The sequence below is a fragment of the Gallus gallus genome, chromosome 2, assembly GCF_016699485.2.
Source record: "Gallus gallus isolate bGalGal1 chromosome 2, bGalGal1.mat.broiler.GRCg7b, whole genome shotgun sequence".
Classification (NCBI taxonomy): domain Eukaryota; kingdom Metazoa; phylum Chordata; class Aves; order Galliformes; family Phasianidae; genus Gallus; species Gallus gallus.
In genome coordinates this window covers 16,903,487-16,925,554 of record NC_052533.1, presented here as the reverse complement: position 1 = coordinate 16,925,554, position 22,068 = coordinate 16,903,487, and the positions used below count along the sequence as shown (strand labels likewise).

The 22,068-nt window shown below is 38.9% G+C and overlaps 1 protein-coding gene across 26 annotated transcripts in view; it reads left to right on the top strand.

Moving 5' to 3' along the window:
* Positions 1 to 22,068, top strand: part of KIAA1217 (sickle tail protein homolog) — a 277,578-nt gene that overhangs the window by 195,595 nt on the left and 59,915 nt on the right. For 23 of the 26 annotated variants that reach the window (XR_003074153.3, XM_046938245.1, XM_015282038.4 and 20 more), the window contains 2 exons: positions 3,767 to 3,965; positions 9,189 to 9,282. Coding sequence is in view for 23 of the 26 variants with exons in the window: in XM_046938245.1 (XP_046794201.1) it covers positions 3,767 to 3,965; positions 9,189 to 9,282 (293 nt within the window). In the remaining 3 variants the exon portion in view is untranslated. Of the gene's footprint in view, positions 1 to 3,766; positions 8,447 to 9,188; positions 9,283 to 14,650; positions 14,976 to 22,068 lie in introns of those variants that run through there. The other 3 variants (XM_046938248.1, XM_004939231.5, XM_015282032.4) reach the window with 2 other exon arrangements.

The following is a 22,068-nucleotide window of genomic DNA, read 5'->3' as shown; positions in this document are numbered from 1 at the left end:
GAAGCAATTTGTAAAGAGGTTTAAGTTTCTAAGGCCTAGCTTACACATAAATGTTTTTTACTATAGCCTGTGTTTCATGCTGTAGCCCATTTCCCACAGGGCAAAGAACAATCAGAAATTCCAGAGGTGTTTCTGAACCTAAGTTATCCCAGCACAAAGAAGGGGAAGCCTACCACTGCAGTTTGCCCTGTAGATGTAGAAGAGCCCAGGACTGGCAGCATGTGGGAGCACCCTGAGGTGGTAGTGCAGCATTGACAGACCTGGGCTTTGCAGAGTTACATGGTGCAGTTCCTCATGCACTCTGTTGTATGCTGTCTTCCTGGGGTAGCCGGGCATGTAATAGTCCAGTTTGGTTTGTGTTGTTTAAAACTCAGCATAATCTTCGTGTGTCAAGTAAATCCATTGTGACAGAAGCATAAGTTCAAGAGGACTTGCACGGTATTCAAAGACATTAACATCTCTTTTGTTTAGCATTCTTTCCAGTATCTTTGCTAGCTTGTGCCCTAACAGAACCTATGCCTGAGTTATATTCTATTTCTTCTTGCTTTAGTTCTCCAAGGGAGTAATATTTTAGCTGAAAGTAAAACACACCTCAAAGTTCCAGCAGCTTCTATGAAGTTGGCCATGGGGATATTGCCAAAGTTCAACGTTTCAGCCCAGCATTGTGTGTGAGAAAACTAATGTCAATTACTTAAAATAATGCATTTTGAAGTCTCTTTATCCCATCATGCTGAAACTGGGTTTGTAGGACTGAGCATTTAGTTTTGTCAAATAGGAAACGCACTAAAGCATCACTGTGTCATGAAACTTATCGGACACCTCAAGAGGAAAGGCAGTAGATTATTTAAAGGACTTCTGGTTTAACAGAGTAAGGAAAGGAGAATTTATTATGCCTTTGTCAGTGTATTTTACCCCTGCAGTAATACTGTGGTCAAAACATTTCTCTGATTTGTATATTAAAGCTCTCTATTCTAAGTCATGATCTTTTTGGATAGCATGCACATTTGTTTTGAAAATCAAAGACAACTGTAATGTTGTTTTGGATCAATATTTTGTGGGAGTATTTGAGGACAGGAAGATTCAAGACTTTGCTGGAATAATTCATGCTTGTGAATGAGAAAGATTTTCAACTCTACCATTTCTGCTGTGTAATGTTTTCAGTAGCTCAGTATTCAGAAGGCATTTATTGGCCTAATATGCAAAAATGCCATTTTCTGCATTCTGTGTGAACACTCAAACTAGGCAGAAAAAGAGAGTCACACACACTTGCAAAGCTATGTGAGAACTCTGCATTTTTATTCAAAATACACTTTTCTTTTTCTGTTTAATCCAAGAAAGTTTCCAGTAACAAAACACTGAAGATTCCTTGTGTTCTGCCTAAGTCAAAAGCTATAATTGCAAATGAATAGGTTTATGTTCTTGGAGCAATGAATTACACACAGTCATTGAAAACATGTGGTATTAAAATACAGTTAGTTTTTGAATTCTATAAAATGTTTCAAAGCAGCGAATATTTGTATGAGCACTGAAAAGCCATTTTTACCTTAGAAGAACATAAAGATATGAATGATGCCTCATTTAAAATAAAAAATTAGTTTAATAACTCATGATATATTGATATCCAAAATAAAATTTTCAGGAAAATTTTCCATGACCTTTTCAGTCTGAAACAGTTTTTTTCAGCTGAAGGAAAATGGAAGTTTATATTTGAATTCCTAAAGGACCTGATTGCAATTTTGATAGAGGAAAAAGAGCTACTCTTGATAATTGTAGGAAAATGATTAAAACAACCTGTTCTATAAAAGAGCCTAATATTAAATTATTGAGTAATATTGAGTAGTTTGTTAAGAATTGTTAAAAAATTAATCTTTCTTTCCTAGCTGTGAGCACAATTACTTACCAACTGACTGTAGATATGGGTATGTATTCGTTACTGTACAGAGATTTTGGACAGCGTAGTGACAAAAATAAAGACTAAGAGGAAGGAAAGCCCATCTTAGATTAAAATACCTTCTGTTCTTCTTACTATATGCCTTTACATTCTAGGACTCTAGTTTTTCTTATTGCTTTTGATCAGTGTTTAGAGCTGAGGACTGCCAATCCCATTGTTGATGACTATTAACTGAGAATGAGCAACCACCCAAGTTTAGTGATTTGCTGAGATTTGATGATAACTGATGGTAACAGCATTGAGGATCTTGAGTTCCTAACCGTCCTGTTTGTGTTCCCAACCCTCCTGTTTGTATTCACTATGTCGACAGCATATGCTGCAATTACTGTGGTGAATTCAGTTTATGTAAAGTACCCTGCCTAGTTTTAGTCTACCTGCAGTTGTTGTTGGCATATGCAAAGGCATGGCAGCACAGAACTCCACTCAGGCTCCAAAGTCTGCCTGAAAAGGTAATAAGGATGTGGCAGTAGTTAAGCTTGAATGTTCATCTGCCATTACATGCTAGCAGCATCCGGACTAGGTGGGGTAAAACTGCCTTGCTTGTACCTACATGAAGGACACTGAATGCAGTGTCGATGTTTCTGTAATAACTATTTAGATTGCTCCAAAAGTAATGCCTTCTATTTATTTCCACTGAAACTGCAGAAGATGCAAAGGGCACAATAACAGTATTTGACACAGCAAATTCTCAGCTGTAAAACACTGTTTTTCAATATGGTCGCCATCATTAGCTCTGCATTTTTTACTAGTGATGAACAAGAGCCTGCATGCTGTGCTCGTATAAATCGACACCAGCAGATCTGACCCACTGTCACTGTCACCACTGCTGAAATGCACTGCACTCACATCCCCTGTTTGTTCTCCATACCTGTTCAGCAAGTGTCTGTGAATGTCAGTGGGTGCAATTTTTCCCACGTGGAGTAATTCAGTTCCACACCTTTGCTTCATACGTGCTTCCATGTCAGACACCATTCTGTCAGACTGCCCTTCTGCTGCCATCTGTCACACGGCAACAAAATGTAACGGGATATTGGTGGGAAGGTTCCACCTCTCCTGCCATACCACCAACATCCGCCTGTGATGTGGTGGGCCAACATAATAAAATAGGAGACATTACTTTTGGAACAGCCCTTGTAGCTATGTACTTTTTGTCTTTATTGATTAAGAATGTCTGCATTTTGCAGTTCAGCATTTAAGATCACTCTTGTTTCTCCCTGAGTGCTAAGGATGCCTATTAACACACCTACAAAACTGAAAGGACCTGAAATTGTTTGTGTGTGACCTTAGTTTTATTCCTGCTGGGAGTTTCACCTAGGACTTTATACTATACAATGCCAGCAAATTGAATTATGAATATAAAATTACTAGTGCTAAAATAGAAGTCTATTTTCTGGAGAGGATTTGTTGGGTAAGCACGAGGCTAAGACAAAAAACTTATATTTAAGGGAAACTGGGTGGTATAAAATGGTGAAGGTCTTCCTCAACTGCTTTAAAAATAAAAATTCCTTTTGATTTACCAACACCTTCCATTGTAGAGCAGACATACTGCATTTGGAATTTTCCAGTAGCCTTCTTGAAGTAAACTTCTGATTTATCTAACTGAAGAACAGTAAAAATAGGCTTCTCAGCAAAGTGTGGTACTGAACTGCAATCCTGTGCTGAAAAAGCGTTGTATTTGCTTTATGTGCAAGAATTGTGAGTTGATTTTTCTGTCCTGTGTATGGGCTTGACTTTGTTCCGCATGGAATTGGAAGAGCAGTCCATCATTTATGTGCACTTACGAATATTAAATTTCCTATTATATTTTGCTTGTAGGTGTTTTATATCTTCAATATGGAGATGAAACAAAGCAGTTGAGGATGCCAAATGAAATCACAAGCACAGACACAATTCGTGCCCTTTTTGTAAGTGCCTTCCCCCAGCAGCTGACAATGAAAATGCTAGAATCGCCTAGTGTGGCCATTTACATCAAGGATGAGAGCAGAAACATATACTATGAACTGTGTGATGTGAGGTAAGTATAAAAGGAATTACAGCTGTTGGGTTTTGGATTTCTTTTGTTGTTGTTGATGATGATGATGATGTTTTGTTTTGTTTTATGCAGTGCACTTAAAGATTAAAAAGGTGTGGAGCTGATAAGTATCTAACACATAGAGGCTTGACACTTAAAAGCCTGTTCAGTGATATCTGAGTAATATGGGAGGCTTGATCTGGCACTGCCTTGAGCTGTAGGTGCAACATCTGTTGCACAAGCCATTGATGAATGGTGTATCTCATTCAAATATGCATACAATTCATGCAGGTTCACATATTTAATATTTTATTGCATTTTATCTGTGACATAAATATTTAACATACTGAACACAAAAACTTACAGAAAATACAGCTTTTTTCTAGCAGAGGAAAATCTCCAGGTGAGACTGCAGTTTCAAAAATAAACGTTACTGATGTCCTCACAATAATTTTAATTATTTATTCTTTTACACTGCCAAGGATTTGTAGCATCAGTGACCACTGCTGCAGCAGCCTCACCACCTTCCTTTTGATGTCAGGATGCAGCAACTTCTTCCTTCTCTACTTCTGAGTTCAGTCTCTGGCTAACATTTGGATGGTTCTTTCTGTCATCTGTTAGTCCTGATGTCTGTGTTCTTCAAACAAAAGGATCAGATTCTTAGGGGATGTACAAAGTCCCAAAAGATGCCCAAAAGAACTCTAAGACATACTACAGGCATGTCGCACTATAGAACTGTTCAGGGAGATATGGTGTGCTTTTGTGCTATCCTTCTCGCTAGAGGCTGTGAGGTAAAAAGAATGGACAGAAGAACCAGAAGACAGAAAGGGGTGAAGAAGAAAGTAGAAAATATGTTTCCTTTCTGCCAGTCAACTTGTAGTGCAGGAATTGGTTGTGAAAGTAAGGGAAGTGCATAGCCCACTAGAGCCTTGTTTCTTCTGGAGATTACTTGACTTGTGTACAAGTTGGGGTTTTTCTAGCATTGCCACTTCAAGTTCTCCCATTACTCTTCTTTCTAGTCTTTGAACAGCACTGAACCCCAGTTTTTCTCCTCTGTCTCACTTTCCTCAGTCTCTCTATCCAGTGTCTTGTCATCAACCAGCCTCTTGAATTTCAGTTTCTGGCTTTTTTTTATGTTTTTTTTTTTTTTTAATCTTTCTTTTTTAGAAGTCTTCCACACCCTAGTTTGGCCACTGTTACTCCAGTTTTAAGCCCAATCTGATGATTTTTACATCCTCATTCATCACGTTCTCAAGTTTCGTATATTTTAAGTAGTCTATTCACTATATCTGATCAAGTGATTAAATCAAGACAGGTGTTACAATGTTTCTGTTGCTGAGCGCCTTATTGCCAACTGTAGTCTGGCCCACCAGCTCTTCACTTTATCCCTCCATCTTCCCTGGAGTTTCAGACTAGCGGTTTATGACTTCATCCCCTCCCTGCCCCAGTGTTGCCATTGTTCATTATCTTAATACTACTCTACTCCACCTTTCTTCCCATTGCATGCGTCACTCTGCCAAAATCAAGCATAGCTCACTCTCTACTTCCTCTGTTCCTATGCCTGTATTGTAGATCATTTCTAGAGGAAATGCCACATTCCAGCTGACTTCCTCTATAGCCAAACTCCCTCCTTCAGTTGCCACCCTCTTCCAACAATTCTAGCTTACTGGAGTCCAAAGTATGCAGTACTGGTAGCCTTTTAACGATTTCCACATTTTCTCCTTTTCTGTTCCTTACTCTTTCACATGATCTTTACACAGCACGTCCCCACAGAGAACAGATAAAAAGTATAATTTTCCTCTTCTTTGCTTGCCATCTCTTCCTTCAGTTATCTTCCTTCTTCCTTGCCTTAAATACAAGCATTTCAGTTGACTCTAAGCTGTCCACTTGACTCATCTTCCTCTGCGCCTCAAGTCTTTTGCCTTGTCTTCTTATTAATGTCTTGCTCTATTACAGTGCCTACTCTTTATGTTGCAAACGTGTTTCTGTGCTTCCCAACAAAACTCTCTCTTCACACAAAGTAAATTTTCACGGTCCACCCCATCACTTTTCTCTCTCTCCTGCAGTAAGCAATCACTATAACCGTTGGTGGAGTTTTACTTGTTTCAGTTCAGTCAATCCTAAACCCATTTCCACCCTCCCTAGTGTTTTATTCTTCTAATTCCAACCTGTCTTTTGTTCCTGACTGTTCCATTACAATTGTTCAGGTCACCAACTGGCTAGCTTTTGTGAACATTACACCCTTATTCTCTCAGATATCTCATGTATACTTTTATTGTTTTCTTCTTGGAACCTTGATCACCCTTTATTTCAAGGAGTTTTCTTCCCCTATTTCTTACTGTTTCTCTTCTTTCAGTTATCACTTGAGGGATCATATTCTCAAGCACTGATTTTCTGTTGTGTTTTTTTTCTATGAAAAATTATACATGCCAGTGAAACTAGCTCAACTGTTGATGTCTTCCCTGTGAACACCTGCAACTGGATGGCATGAAACCTGCCTCTTCTCCCCAACGAAAATCTTGATCTTCTCTTTTAACATAGTCTCAAGCACCATTCGTTTCTACTCAGATTATGTTGTTCATTAGACCATTCCACTCCCTCTTCTTTTATTTCTGTATTAATTTTTTTCTTATTTAATCCTTGGGGATAAAGCACTGCTTGCTACTTGTGCCTCCAAATCAGTCCTTTTCTTAATCTGGTTCGTGATTCTGCATTCACTGTTGACTTCTTCAGATTTTTTTTCTTCATAACATCCCTCTGATGCAGCCTTTCATTTCACACCATGTAGTGATAAAACACTTGGCTAAATCATCAACTTTTAAACATTTTTTGACACCAGCTTTAAACATCTAGCTTTTTTTACAGCAACTTTTGTAACATTCTTTTCCAGACATTCGATGCAAGTAATCCTTTTCACTCTACTCATTCAAAGGAGGCAATAAAGGCTATTCTCCTGGCTCATCAGGGAGACTGTTTCACATGTATTTTTTCACTTGTCCTCTGACTGTATCTTCTCCATCTAATTAAATAAAAACTACTTGTCTTCATTATGAGGGCCACTCCAAGCCCACTTCAATGCTACTTTTCATTTCTTGTTCAGTACCAAGTGCCATCTGCTTCCACTTGGCTAGTAATGCCAACTTTCACTGTTCATGTCTTTAATTTTCCAACAAGTGCCTTCACGCTCCCTCTTAGGCAGCCCTCTGTCATGCTTGGAAGGAGTCCTCCACAAACATCTGAAAAGCCACTGTATTGCTCTTCTTCCAGTCCCACTTTTACCCTTACTCGCGCATTCCCTATTCAGAGCATGACCATGGTGCCAGCATCTGTTTACTGTTCTTCAGCCTGGAGAGGCCATGTTCTCCTTGTGTCTTTCCGTTCCCTTATCTTTCTGCAGCTATCTTTGTCTTTTGTGTCTTATACTCATCTTGTAAGCTGGTAAAGAGGTTGTTTTCCTAGGGTGTTGATATAGCACACACATATCAGTGAGGCATTTGAACATGCCATGGGCATCTGGGAGCTACAGTAATGCAAATAGTAGTAATTATGAATATACAGTAATATATACCTGCTATCAGTGGTGTTTATCTTAGAATAGCAACATGAGGTGAAACAGAATTCACTTCAGAGATCAAATGCCTAGTATTTTGGTGATTTGCCTTACAGCAATGTTTTACTTTAACATGTCATGTTCCTACAAGAAGTATTTATGGAGAATGCTTTTAAAAAACAAAACCTCCAGTTAGTTAAGTAAGTACCATCTCATAGCTATCAGAGTGAAAAAAGGAGCAGATAAAATTCATTTAAATGAAAAATACTGCATTTCTTGAATTGAAAATGGAAGAGTTAGCTTTGCATCAAAAAGAACATATTTCTAAGTCTGAGGCAGAAAATGATAACTGAGACTACCAGCGCAAGTCTCAGTGCAGAAGGATCACATTTGTAAGATGGAAAACAGTTTATATTACCATAAATAATTGAAGAACTTGTACTTGCCTCAAGGCAGCTATTTTCCTATGCAGCCTACAAGTAAACACTCATAAATACTAACTTTCTCATCAGCCCTGCAGTTCTTAAACAGACGGTACTGATCTGCCTCTTGAGCTGTGGAGTTTCTTTAATAACTACTTGACATCTACAACAGCAGCACAAGTTCTGACTAGCTACCCATTCAAAGCAATCACTGATTGTAATATGACATTGAAAGAAAGAAATTGGACCTGCCCAAGCATCCTTTCCTTCATTTTTAAACGATAATCCCTGTGATTAACATCAGTTCAGTAGACTTGTAGCTGCACCTGGAGGAAAGGAATTCAGTCACATGTGTGAGTAAATCCTCTAGAGATCACTACTGGGAAATGAAAGGAATCGCAGTTTTGAAAGGATGTGAGTGAATGTAGATTGGAGACTTTGCTACTGATGAAATGTGAACAAGAAATCAGCAGAATTCTGTGCAAATTTCTAAGCCATAAAATTAACAGAAGGTAGGTTTTGAAACAACGTAGAATACTTCTGTCATCTAATTCTTTCCTAAATGTAATAGTTTAAAAATGCACAATAGTTTAAAAATGTCATAGTGTTCAATTAAACAAAACAAACTCTCAGGGCTTTCTGTCTAAACCATTTCTGTGGGAGATTTCATCAGAACTTTTACTTGTTTATTTGGTTTTCATAACTCCTTTTTTGTTTCCCTTAAAATCCCATCTTTATTATAGATAAAGTTTTGAAGAATAATTTATCTGCTGCTGCATTTTTAATTTTTACTTATTTTTTTCTGATTTGTAACTAAGTTGTTAACTGGAATTGCTTCAAGAACAACTGCAATTAGAAAGACTATTTTCTTTTATATTCTCTCTTCCTAGAATAGCAAAAATTCACGTGGGTTGCATACACAATAAAACATGTAAATATTAACTAAATCCTTCTGAGCGCTGACTAAACGTTGAAGCTCTATTGTCTTCAAAGTGCTTTCACTCTGTGGTAGGACCTTGAAAGAAACTTAACACTATCTAATTTTTATGGGTGTGGATTTGTAGCGAAAGAATGATACTTCCCATGGGAAAGAGAATCAAAGTAGACTTTTGTTTGTGTGCGTCTAAGCTATGGCATTTGAGTTTTTCTTATAGGTCGGCTGCAGACCTACTATGTTTGTCTGTTACCTGAAACTTTCAGGCAACAAATAAAACTACTTTCATCTGTTATCATTGCTGATTCTTTTGATTCCAGGAATATTCAAGACCGGTCTTTCCTTAAAGTTTACAACAAAGATCCCGCACACGCGTTTAATCACACTTCCAGAGCTGTAAATGGAGACATAAGGGTAAGTACTACCGTTGCATTTATACTCTTCTTTCTTCCAGTTTTTATGTTAAATGTTTAATAACTGTAATATATACACAACAATTTATAAAATCTAGGGTATATGTACAGCACATACAGAAGAGGAAAGTGATAAAGCTTCCCATAGCTAAGAAGCCTTAACTACTTTCTGTTTGCCAATTATTTGCCCTGAGCATTAGCTGTTTATTTGTTCTTGTTTACCAGCATTAAAGCATGTGAATCAAAACAATGCCTTTAATTACTTATCTCAAGACATGGGGAATGCTCAGAGTTTATAAACCTTCCTACTTCATGTTTCCAAACCTTTACAGTGAAGTAAAGCAGGGTGTTACTTCACTCCTGCAAGGCATCAGCATGGACTGGTTTAGAGTGGCTGAGCACATATACCTACCTACCTTGAAGTCTATTGAAACACCTTGTAAATGACGATTTCCAATCAGAGATACCTGTTGTAGTGTAAATGTTTTTTTTTTTTTTTTTTTCCCTAGAAATTTTCTGTGTGTATTGAACAAGGTCTGGCATATTTATATTTTCACATGAACATTCTGTACTGGGAAATATGGAGAAGGCATTTGAGACATCTTCTCTTCCTCACTGTCTCTTTCTCTGTCTTTTACTGTACCGTGTTTTCCCCTTTGATGCTCAGAGGTCAGGAAATGTGGCTGTGCACGAGCACCTCTTCCACCACATTTTCACACCCAGTGTCACAGACAGTGACACAGCAAGCAGTGGGGAGGTTACACAGCTTCATCTCCTTCCCATCCGTGGGGTCTTTGCCTGGGAAACAACAACCAAATGAACTCTGTGGGTCCAGAAGGCAATGCCTCTACTGTCCCACCTGTGCTGTGACTTTTATGTGTGCTCCAAAGCTGATTCAGATGTGCTGAAAATTTCCTGTGAAGTGATTTGCTTAATTGTGCGTTTGCTTCTTGATTTCATTATCAATTCTGAGCATGTCACACTGCTTTATTATTAATATTTCATGGAAATACTTCTGCTGTTTCAACAGTTTAGGGCCTCATTATTTTAGAAAGACTGCAATAGTATATTTACAGGCAGTATTCTCAACCACTTCTCATTTATATACTCCAGCTATAAAATGGTCCTTTTGATAGGTCAGAAATCTAATTACTTGATTATTCACACTGTTGCGCACACAACATGAGATAGCAAATAGATGTGCTTCAGAGGGCTAATGTGATAGCTTTTACTGTCTTCCTTAAGGTCCTGAAATTCTTCAATTCTAGTTATATTCTTGTAGAAGTAACTGGATATATCTGATACATCTCATTCATATTCAAAAGCATGACATACCATCCCTGTGCATTGACATTAACTCCTGTAGCAATGTTACCGTGACTTTACAATGTTAGACTGATACTGTTGTTCCATTGCAGTAAATGCTGAATGAATCTACTGTGGCTCTGTTTGAGTTCTCTAGATATGTTTTCAGATAAGGTTAACTACTGTGTTAGCTATTTAAATTCAAACGTAAAGGCTGGTTATTTGGTCCTCTTCCCCCTATTTAGTGTCTAAAGAGTTGTTTTGAACACGGGTGTTGCTTTTGTGCAAAAGCAGTGTCTGTATTAATTTGTATTGCTTATTTTAAAATACTGTTTTACAATAGGAACATACATTTAACACCTCTTGATTATGACTAGATTATTTTTCTTTGTACGTCACTCAAAAATAAGGTGACACAGTGATAGCCTTTGCAAAAATGTTGTTTTTGTGGTAGAATATTATATTTTGCTCTGCTGAAATGACAGAGATACCATTTTGAAATTTCACGTGTCCAACAAAACAGCTCTTTTCTCAGTTCACAAATTTCTTGCCTCTCTGGTCCAAGAGGTGAAGTCGAAGCCAAGGATGTTCATAGGGACTCAGCAGAGAAACATGCAAAAGCCTTCCCTTTGATCACTGTAGACTTCTGCACTTCAAAGTTATGAGCACGGAAGCAAGCAATTTCTTGAGCGGCGGAAATAATTACATTTGTTTGTCTAAGGACGGTGTCTTATGGATGGGTTTTTCCTTGTGCAGTCAGATCCTAGCCAAAGCTTTGCCTGAAGTAGAGAGCTCTGATAGTGTTCTCTCCTCCAGAGCACACATGGCAGCTTCTCCTCAGCTCAGCAAAAACACTGTAGGATCTTCTCACAGTTGTCTAAATCGGCAAAATTTGTAAGACCATAATAGATTACTGATCTCTACCTTCTTTTTTTGTTGAATCTGCTTGAAATTAGCTCTCAAATTCACAAGTTGTTAGGCTGGGAGAGACCCACCCCCAGACAGTTTGATCATCTATGCATCTTCCTTTAGCAAACGGTATTAAAGTTAGGGGTGGGGGAGGGAGGGAGTGCAAAACGTGTACATTTGATGCACATGGTAGAGCATGTGCAATACTACAGTAACAAAATGAATGTGGAAAAATTGCTGCTCTTGTCCCTCATTCTCTGTTTGTGCATCTTTGCATTGGGTAAATTGATGCTCTTCAATTTCATGCGGTTTGCAAGCACTTAAATTCCCTGCAGTGGGAAGTGGGGAAAAACTCTGGTAACCACTGTGCACAGTAAACTGTTTAAAAAAAAATTGACCGAAAAGCAGCTTATTTTCAGGTGAGTTGAAAGAACGTTATTTAGGATGTCAAGAGCTGGCTGTTGTAAATACATTTTTCCATGGTGATATTGAGAGTCTGGTTATATCACCTGTCATGTGCAACTTAAAGTTGTTGGGTTTTATTTTGCGAGCTGGGAGGATTGTGCCTTTACAGATTTTTCTACTGTTTGCTTTGTCCCTTTGGAACATTTATCTCTGGGTTTGATGGTGTTTAAGCTTCTATTTGTGTGATTTATAATCATTTCCATGTAACAGACCCAGAATAATCTCAGAAAATAATGTTAGCTTCCAGCTTGGACACCTGTTTTAACTACCAAACAGATGTGAGACCTGTATGGGAATTGGCAGTAACACTTGAAGTATTAAGTATTACCCACACAGATGAGAAGCAAGAGGAATGTGGGATCTGTAAAATTCAGACGTCCCACCAAACCGCTCCATTCTCTCATCCCTTAACTCTAATTTTTCTTGTCTTCTTTCTGCTTCATGCACCTTTCTCAATGGACTGTGTTGAAGACAGGGGATTTGCTTGGGCTGTAAACGAATTCTAAAGAACAGTTTCTCTTGAAATCCTCCACACTGCCTTACTGTTACTGTGCCATGGCTGTTTACTTCTTGAAGAGAATGGTTTGTTTGACATGTCTGCCATGCTGAATGTTGTTTCAAGGAAGAGGTAGCCACATAGTGCCATCTCACTGAAAAACTGTTTGTACTTTTCCTTTGTTGTTCCTTCCCCAGCATGTACACTGAAAATCTGTAGCAGCTGTTCTCTTCGGATTCTTCATGTTGCTGCGATTCTTTCTTTTATTCTGTTGCCTGAGTACGTAACACTAATCAACTCTTTCCAAGTCTCTATGCAACGATACTTTCTTTGACAAGATACTGTCTCATGTCCAGATGTGGAAGTTAAGATGATCTTTTTATTTTCTCCAGCATTGTTATGAATTACAGTACAAATGCATGTACACAACCATGCTGCTCTGTGCCATTAGAAATAATGGTTTGCACATTCAAAGGGGAAAAGACTTTCTCGGATTTACTAACTGTTGGGTCCGGCTTGCCTCTCATCTCACATTTTGGGATGGTGTGTGGGTGCAATGTCAATAGATGACACTAAGGAACAGACAGCAGATTTCTGTGTGTTGCTGAATGAATTCAGTGTTTTGGAGGTATCAGAGCTCTTTTTGTCCTGTGTTGTTGCAGTGACTCCCTGGTGCCATATGGCTGACTTCAAGTGGAAAGGATTCCCCACTGTAAGGGCACAGTGTATTTTCTGTTGTCATTGCCTACCCCCTCCTTCAGGAGAGCCTGAAATAAGAAGAGTCCTAAATTACAATCTCACCCCTCTGTCCCTGTAACTTGTCTGCCTTTCTGGTGGCACAGCTGGATACTAATAATGTCAGTTTATGCAGTGGTTTGTTTTGAGCATCATTCGTCTGCCAGTTTGAGAATCAGGGGGATTTTTTTACTTCATAACAAACCGGTGGCTATTTTGCTTGGCAAAGCAAACTTGGCCACTTGGGAAGAGTGTCTCTCTTCCCAACCACCTGCCCTGAAGCCTGTGGGTTACACTTTGTTTCAAAATGTTCTAGACCCACCATGTTTTCTCTTAATTCCGTGGCTTGACTGAGACCTTACCGGGTCAGTACTTTGTCCCAGTCCTCAGCTGGGTGGGTGAGGCCGGAATATTCAAGGAATGCTTGTTGTGGCTGTTGTTGTATTGAGGTACGCTTTGAGGTTTTTCTTTTCAGCAATTGTTTCTCTGTGAAAAGGCAATTAGGGCAAGTTCAGTCAGAGTCAAGGAGCGGGGTATGTGGAAACTCCGCTGCTCTGGGAGTTTGAGCGGCTAAAAGGTGATGATGTTTCTGGCAGCATCAGGGCATCGGGCTGCCAAGGTAAGAGGGGATGAGTTGAACTGAGTTGTTCTCTAGAGTGATGCAGACGTTTGATAAGTTGGGTGAACGGTTATGTTGAACAGCTTTTGCTACTGAAATTGTGCAACAGCGACTTCGTTTTTCACCTGAAAGTGCCCGACTAACACTTTCACTCTCCTCTGCACTATGCCTTGGTGAAATCTGTGAACTTAAAAAGCCCTACAAGTGCTAAAAGCCCTCAAACAACTCCCCAGGAAGCATATGAGGGGGCTGAAATTCAGTGCTGGGTTGCAGGAAAAATAGAGATAATAAAAGCAGGGTCATCCTTCTGTGTTCTTCGGATACCTATAAACATACATCCAGCTTCTTTGAGATGTTTGGCTTCTTTTCATTGAATTGTTTGTAATCTTTACATCAGAAACATAAAAGCTGCAAATGCTGCCAAAATTGCATTTTTTCATTGCATGCCATGGCTTAAAAAAAAAAAAAAAAAAAAAAAGTAACTCCTTGAACTACGTAGAGATATTCAGAAGAAAAGTATTTATTGGAAAAGAATTCATGCAGCAAATCGAGTGGCAGTGCTAGAATGCATATAGGACAGCATTCGTATAAGTTGCCATGTGTTTGCCTTACTGATCCTATTACTATAAAACTTCGTTTTCTTTTGGGAAGAAAAAGAAAAAAGAAAACGCAAATGCTAATATGTCTATTATCTGATAGTGAGCTTCCAAATGATACAAATCTCATCTTTCCTGCTGTTTTGCTGTCTGCTTTTTCTAATGCTCTTTTTGTCATTGAGAGGTTATGACAACATGAGCCATATTGTATTTATAAACATCACGTGTTTCCTTGATATGACTTGCAGTGTCTGCCAAACAGAACACATGGAAGAAACATTTCTCATTAGCTCAGCATTGGTTTTGGTTATACTGATTTCCGGGACAGGAAAAATGCCTTCCTCACTCAGATTTAACTTTCATACAGTAGAAAGAAAGCCTCTGAGTGTCCATGAAATCGCTTGAACAGAGACGCTGCAGCTCTCTTAGCCCACATACTTTGTCTGAGGGAACGAGGAAAAGTGGTTTGTTTTAAGGGGAAGATGTAATAGAACGTTTTGCTGAAACTAATTCTGAATCAAAATACCTGCCAAAGTCGTCTAGAAACAGAACTCAGCAAGAGATGTAAGGTAAGATGATGCTTATAAATAATGAAAGGTATATAATTCCTTTTCTTCTTCTTCTTCTTTTTTTTTTTTTTCAAACTAAAATGTATTTTCAGATTAACTGGGAATTTAAATCAAAACAGTGAAAACTGTTTCTTCTTCCTTGAGCTGTATGAAAAAATAAATGCTTAATTGCTTACTAAATCACAAAGCTCAACTCTCAGGTTTTATGACTAGTTACATATTAAACATAAAAAAAGTTATTTTCCAGCTTGCCATTACAAATCTTGCTGAGATTTGAACAAAATATATAAAAGAAGTCTCTGATGTTCTGATTTTTTCACTGTCATGGTTTTACTACCTTTGCTTTGAATGGCTTGTCAGTAGTTGCCAATTATTTATGCAACAGCAGAGCAGCAGACACTGAGAAGTAGCTGCATCAAATCAGACTGTGATGAAAGACTGTAAATGTACCTGCTCTCTTTCCTTCATATGTCCTTTGATATACAATACCTACTGCTGTATAAAGCCTAAGTTAGTGGGAAAGTGGGTAGAATTGTAAGGAAAATTTCCACTTTTATTTTAGCTTTGCGTAAACCAGCATATAAATCTCAAATGTTTTCTGGCAAAAAGTCAATCTGTTTAAAGACATAGATCCTGCATTATAGAGGGATGCGTGCTGCATTGTGGATTTCTTAGTAGGATGGCTTTGTGCTTTGATGGATAATATTTTTTCCCCAACTATTATGTGTGAAGAATATAAGCTTGTCGATTCGGCTACTATACCAACAATTTAGAATATACATTTAATAAATAAATAATGCAGATGTGTTTTAAGTTTACAGCAAGCTTGCTGTTGAAAGAAAGTATAATGTTCTTGATAGTAAAATGTTCAGGGAACATTAGCTTGCCGCACCCTTGCTGTAATCTTCCAGTTAGCCTAAGAGGAGTGTCATATGGTAGATATCTCAAACCAGTTACCTGGAAACTCCCAGAGAGCCTTTTCTGTTGAAACAGATCAACTTGCAACCACAGTGCAGTTGTTTTAATAGCATTTTTAGGGGTAAAGCTCTTTATTGCCCACAAACAGGCCCATATTCAAGTTAGCCTGTCTTTCAGGTTGAGGTTTGCTTAAAGCTTGCCCTGGAGATGATGAAGTTACTTAATGACAACATCTGATCCCCCTTGTGTGAAGGTCTCTTCAGCCCTTCATTAAAATTGGAAGCTTATCTCTCACATAGGTCGAAGGTTCTCAGGCAAAACTTTCAGAGTCTTCACTGGGAACTTGCCCTGAATAAAAACATAAGGATTTCATTTGAGTCCATTTTTATTGTCTACTGGTTTCTGGTTTTGTTCTTACTCCACCTTCTTTTACATAATGTTTCCTTGTTCCAATTCTTTAGATGTTTTACTCTTCTATTTTTTTTTTTTCCGTTTTCCTTTCTTTTAGTAGAACAACTAGCACTAATTTGGCTGTTTACTTGAAATTCCTCAGAAGCTGGTGGGGTCAGATGCTGCCAGAACTCCCTAAACACACTGGCAGGTGATAAACATTTCTCATGGCCATGGCCCCTCTTAGTGGGAGAGGAGGTCCTCTTTTACCTCCACTGTGCACCGTAGCTTATCTGCATTGCTGGGGCTAGTAACAAAGTCTGACCAAGCTTTGCGACTTCCTGCTAGTTTTCCAAATGAGGTTTTACTTGAACAGAGAGGTACCATTACTCTGTGAAGGTTGCTGTTTTGGGACTGTGAAATTTAGAACCCCTGTGAAACAGTGTTTTTTCTTCATCAAACTTGCCGCTGGCTTATCAGTCAGGATCTTAGATTTCCCTGGAAGTTTTTCACCAATCCAGAATGTGATTCTTCGTGATCACGGCTCAAATTTCTGCTTTCCACCGAGTCTCCATTTCAGTCTCCTATTAATTAACTGCCTATTAGTTAAAACGAAAGAGAATTAGTTCTGTCCCTATCTTTTGACACAGAAAAAGAGCAAACCCGTACCTAGTGTCTAGAACACATCCATGTATTTGATGACTTTGATTCCTCTCCATGTTGGATTGTACTTTTTCTAATGTGAGCTCTGGAAAACTAATCAGAGTTCTGAAAATATGAGGAGTAAAAATATCTTTTCTTGGATACATGTAAGATCTGGGGTTAAAAAAAGCCTCAGTTGGCAAAAGCAAGACAGTTGCAAATAACAGAAGGCAACAGGGCTCCATGAGAAATGACGTGATGCTGAAGTTATTTTTTTGCATGAGTATATGCCTTTCTGACATCATTGCAAATCAGAACTTTGTGTGACTGAGTGAAAAGACCAACAGGGTGTGTTGGGTAAAGGGCTAGGCCTTGGGCACTTAATATTTACTATAGATAGCTTCATCTTAAAATAAGGTGATTTGCTTCAGTCAAGCGGACTGTGACAGGTTGTACGTATGTATGTATGTATGTATGTACTTTTTTGGATAGAAGGAAGTAAAATGAAAATAAAATGTAGGGCTCCAACTGGTTGCTGCAGCAGTAGCACCTCTAATGTTGCTAGGATATACTCACACCTGCAAATAATTGCTGGGCCTTATAGCTGAGAACTCGGACACATGCACTGCAAAATCCAGTTGTACGGCTTCCATGACCATTTCTCCGTCTGGTGGTGTTGATGCCAAAACTCAACACCGCACATTACTTCTTCTGATGTGCTATGTCCTTACTTTGAGAGAAACAGCTTCTTACAGGTATAGTAGATGTGCTGCTAAGGTCTTTTAACTATCAGCTCTAATTTATAGTGTTTTTATATTATTAATGTCCTAAGCTATTCTGTAATAGAAATTATGTTTTGACTATTGTTTGGTAATGTCAGATGAGACCAAGGGTGATGCTTTCCTTTATGTTCATTTAACCATATCAGCTTGTTCAGTTTTATTTGGCTTCAGCACAGTGGGAAGAGATACAAATATGGAACAAAAATAAAGGCTGAATCGTTAGTACAGCGAGTCAGAAAGCCATGCATTTATTTTGATTTATGAGTTCAGTTACTAACAGTATTTCTTTTTTTAAAGAGAAGAAATTTGATACACAGCATATTTAAACCAAATAAAAATGCTGATCTGTACCAGAAATGTACATGTCTAAAACTATTCCTTTTTTGGGAAAAAAAAAAAAAAGGGATGACCCCGTCAGTTCAGCAGTGCCCTGAGGAAGTGCTGAAACTGAGACTGGTCTGAAGGGTTTGGCTGCCTGCGTTGGTGGTGGCCCTCTATGTTATGTGCTTGATCTCTTCAAGGGGAACAGGGTGGGGGGAGGAAATGCTTGCTGCATCTTCATGAATTACGACTCCTGTTTGTTTTCAGAATGTTCTGCCTAAAAAAGCAGCTGTGGGAAAGCAAAAAGAAACAAACAGTTGGTTAAAGCACAACGCTAGTTATGAGAGGTGTCATAATGTTAACTTAAAAAAAATCAGTAACAGCTTTTATATGTTCAGTCCAAACAGTCTAATAGCTTATGGGCTGGGTGGGCCATGCTATACTGATGAGATAAATGTGGATATTGGCAAACCAATGATGTAATTATGTAAATCCGACCTTTTTAGGATTGAAATGTGTTATGTTTCAGTGTGTTTATATTTTTGTCATTTGTGATAACACCCTGAAAAATCTTGGCTGAAATGCTAAGAGGTTTCTTAGTGTACTCACAACGCTACTCCGTCTGGAAAGAGCACTAAGAAAGCGTAGGAAAATCAAGCATGAGAGATGTATTAACTTCTCTCTGCTTAATTGGATAATATAGCTTTTTTTTTTTTTTTTTTGAACTCTCACATTCCATTTGTTTGTTGGAAGCGAAATACATTCGTAGAAATGTGGAAAGGAGTGCCTGTTAGATTCACTGATCTGGATGTCCTGATCAGGAGTGAAGTAACGCAGACTGGTGGTAGGAAGATAGCTCAGACAACAAAATGTTTCTGAGGGAATAACTCCTCACACAGCAGCACTAGAATTTTAATCTGGTCAATGCAAAATGTGCTGTTGCATGTGTCGCATTGTTTGTTCAGACTGCCTTATGCATGGCTAGACTGGAATTCCTCATGGGACTGCTTGGGGTCAGGAGTGGCCTGGTGCTCCCTTCCCGTCCAAGCAGAGATCACCCAGCATGCAGCCAAGTTGTCCTATTGACAGCTACTCTGTGGCAGTGTCGGGTAGGGAGTTCAGGAACGTTCACTACTGATGTCACCAGGCTAATCCAAATGTATAGCCTGCTCCTCTAGCTAGATTAAGCTGATGCATGTTGTGAGCTCCATTTTTTTTCATGGCGAGTTGATGAGTCTGATATTGCTTTCCCCTTATCTTCACATTGGGTTCTTGTTTTACACCTGGATAAAGTGATCTTACTCCAGGGACTGAAAGAACCACTGGCCATTATGAAGACCTGAGGTGCAGGTGTACTTGGGGAAGCAGTCATAGCTATGTGAGGTCAAGGGGCTGGTAACAGCATGGAATTGATGTGGGAAGAGTTTTGTAAGAAGAACTACATGCATAGCTACATGCACAGCTACATGCACACACACGTAGGGAAGTCTTACCACTTGTCAACGCTTGGTGGTGATTGCATGCAACTACAGTTTCTACTGTCCCCCCAGTAGTGACCAGACAAAAAGCAACCACCACCTCTGCAGTAGCTTTCAGCACTCAGCCCCACTGCATGTCAAGTCCTGAAGATGCTGCACCAAGGCCTGACTTGCTGAGAGCTGTTCTCTTCAGTGCCTGAAGGAGACAAAGCTGTTTTGAATCTCAGCCACTTCTTTGGTGGGAATGACTGAACTTACTTCTAGGTTTCAAAAGCCAGTTGCAGCTTTAAAGTGCATCCCTAACCTCTTTGCTTTGAATATGAGAATGGGTTGCAAAGGCAAATGATGGTCACAGCTTTGCCCTGACCTCATGGATTCACGAGGTCACTCCAGCTGGTATTTACCTGCAGCTCACATCTTTCCTAAGATCACTCTCATGTTCTGACCCCTAACAAGAAACACAAAGCCACAGAGTATCAGCCCAAACCAAATAAGTTTGTGTTGGATGTATTTTCTTCTTTTTCTTCCCTCTCCTTTCTTTCTTCCTCTCTCTCTCTCTCTCCCTCCCATGCCTGCTATGTTAGGCTACAGCATTGTAATAACAAGAACTAAAGCAAAATCATCTAGACATGAAGAAAATTTACATTAGTTCATGGTTTTCCACTCTCAGTCTGCTTCCTCATTCTTTCTTTTTTTTTTTTTTGTGTGTGTGTGTGTGTGTGTGTGTGTGTGTTGAATTTCCCTTCATGCACTGTATTCTCTTTAACTTCACTTTTTTCCCATCAGTTCCTCAGCATCTGGCTTGGTTCTCCTGATTTTCCTTCTTTGAGATTTATTATCCTTTTTTTTTCCTTTTATTTATTTATTTTTTCACAGCAGTCCATCTCCAATATTACTCTCTTTCATTTCTGGCCTCTCACAAACTCTTAGTATTGTCCTTCACCCTTTCCCATTGCCCTTTTTTCCTTTTTCCTTTTTTCTTATATAGTTTTACATTCAGAATTCTCTGTTGCCATTCCGTATAATTTTTTTTCTTTGTCTACTGTATATTTTCACAGTGTCATTTATATATTGTTTTCAGATTCATTATTGCTATTTCTTATTAATATTTCTGCATTCCTTGTGGGCTAAGCAGGAAAAAAAATCATGCTACAAACTCAGTACTCTACATTTAAGCTTGAAAGTCTTCAGACAGTAGTGCTAGTGCTAATAGTAGGGCAGACGAAGAAAAGAATGACAAATGGAGGTGCTTCTATATTTGTCTGTGGATAAATAAATAATGCTTATTACCAGCTTTAGGCTAGAGATACTTAGTTCTTTGCTCAGTCAAACAGAAACTGCCAGCCAAATTGGATCCACCAAGGTGCATAACAGCAAAGTCCATCATAAGGACTAGCAAGCTGCATTTGCTATGAAACTAACATTCTCCCTTCTAGCTTTAGTATCTCAGCTTGACTTATAAAGAAAAAAAAAAAAAGAAAAAGGAAAAAAAAAATGGGTTGAAAAACAGAGCAGAGATTGAGCTAAATGAAAAGACATATGGGCAGGCTCATGATAAAGAATAAGTCTGCTCTTCATAAACTTGGGGTAGGAATTGCCTCCCAATGCTGTCAGTGGGGAAAGATAGGGAGCGCCAAGGAATAGCTTGTGCACCCCAGACAGAGGGACACAGCTGACTGAGGGTGCCTGGCTGCCCTTTAATGTAAGGTAAGGTGAGACAGATCCTCAGCACTGAGCAGCTGATGGTGCCAACTTTACTTCTGAGAAGTGCTTAGTGCGTACATGTCTGTGATACATGCTGTGATACTTTCCTATGGCTAGGAAAATGTCTTTGTTTAAATCAGCGCAGAAGTGAGGGGGAAGCATGAGGTTTGAATTACAGGGCAGAGAGACAGACTGCAGACCTGACGTAATAGCTCAGTTTTGCAGAACCTTCTTCATGCGACTCCAGTGAGAGTTGGCTATATTTGCTCTAGGATACTTAAAGTTTGAGAGGCTTATAGAGTTTCCAGCACATCCAGCATTTGCTTGTTGATATTCACTTGCTTTTTTTTAATCCCTAAAAATCTAAAATTCCTGATTATGTTGACCTGTCATTACCAAAAGATAGGCCAAAAACGTACCACTGGCATGTTTGTATACCTAATGTTATATACACATGACAATGAGGTGTAGCTCCACCCTGCAGGCATGGTCCCCTTTACAGTGGTTCGTTCTAGCTAGTAGCGCTATGTGGTGTGCAATGTTTTTTGTTTAATTGTTTGTCCTTTGCTTTTTTGACTTAAGAACTAGGGAGTTTGGAGTAAGCATGAGAGAACTTTATGGTACTTTTGTCTATCCTGAGGCATATCAGTTTCACTGAGTGCCTTAGGAATCAGTTAACCAAGGGAATAACAAGCAATATATATGTTTAGGAGAAGTTAGTGTCATCTGCACACAGTCTCAAGTCCAATACGTGTCAGGCAGCCAGAACTGTTCTGTTCCCTCCCTGTTTGTTTAGATTGGCCTTCCAGATTCAAAGATGAGCTCCTGTAGGATTACGAATCCCTGTAGGTATGAATA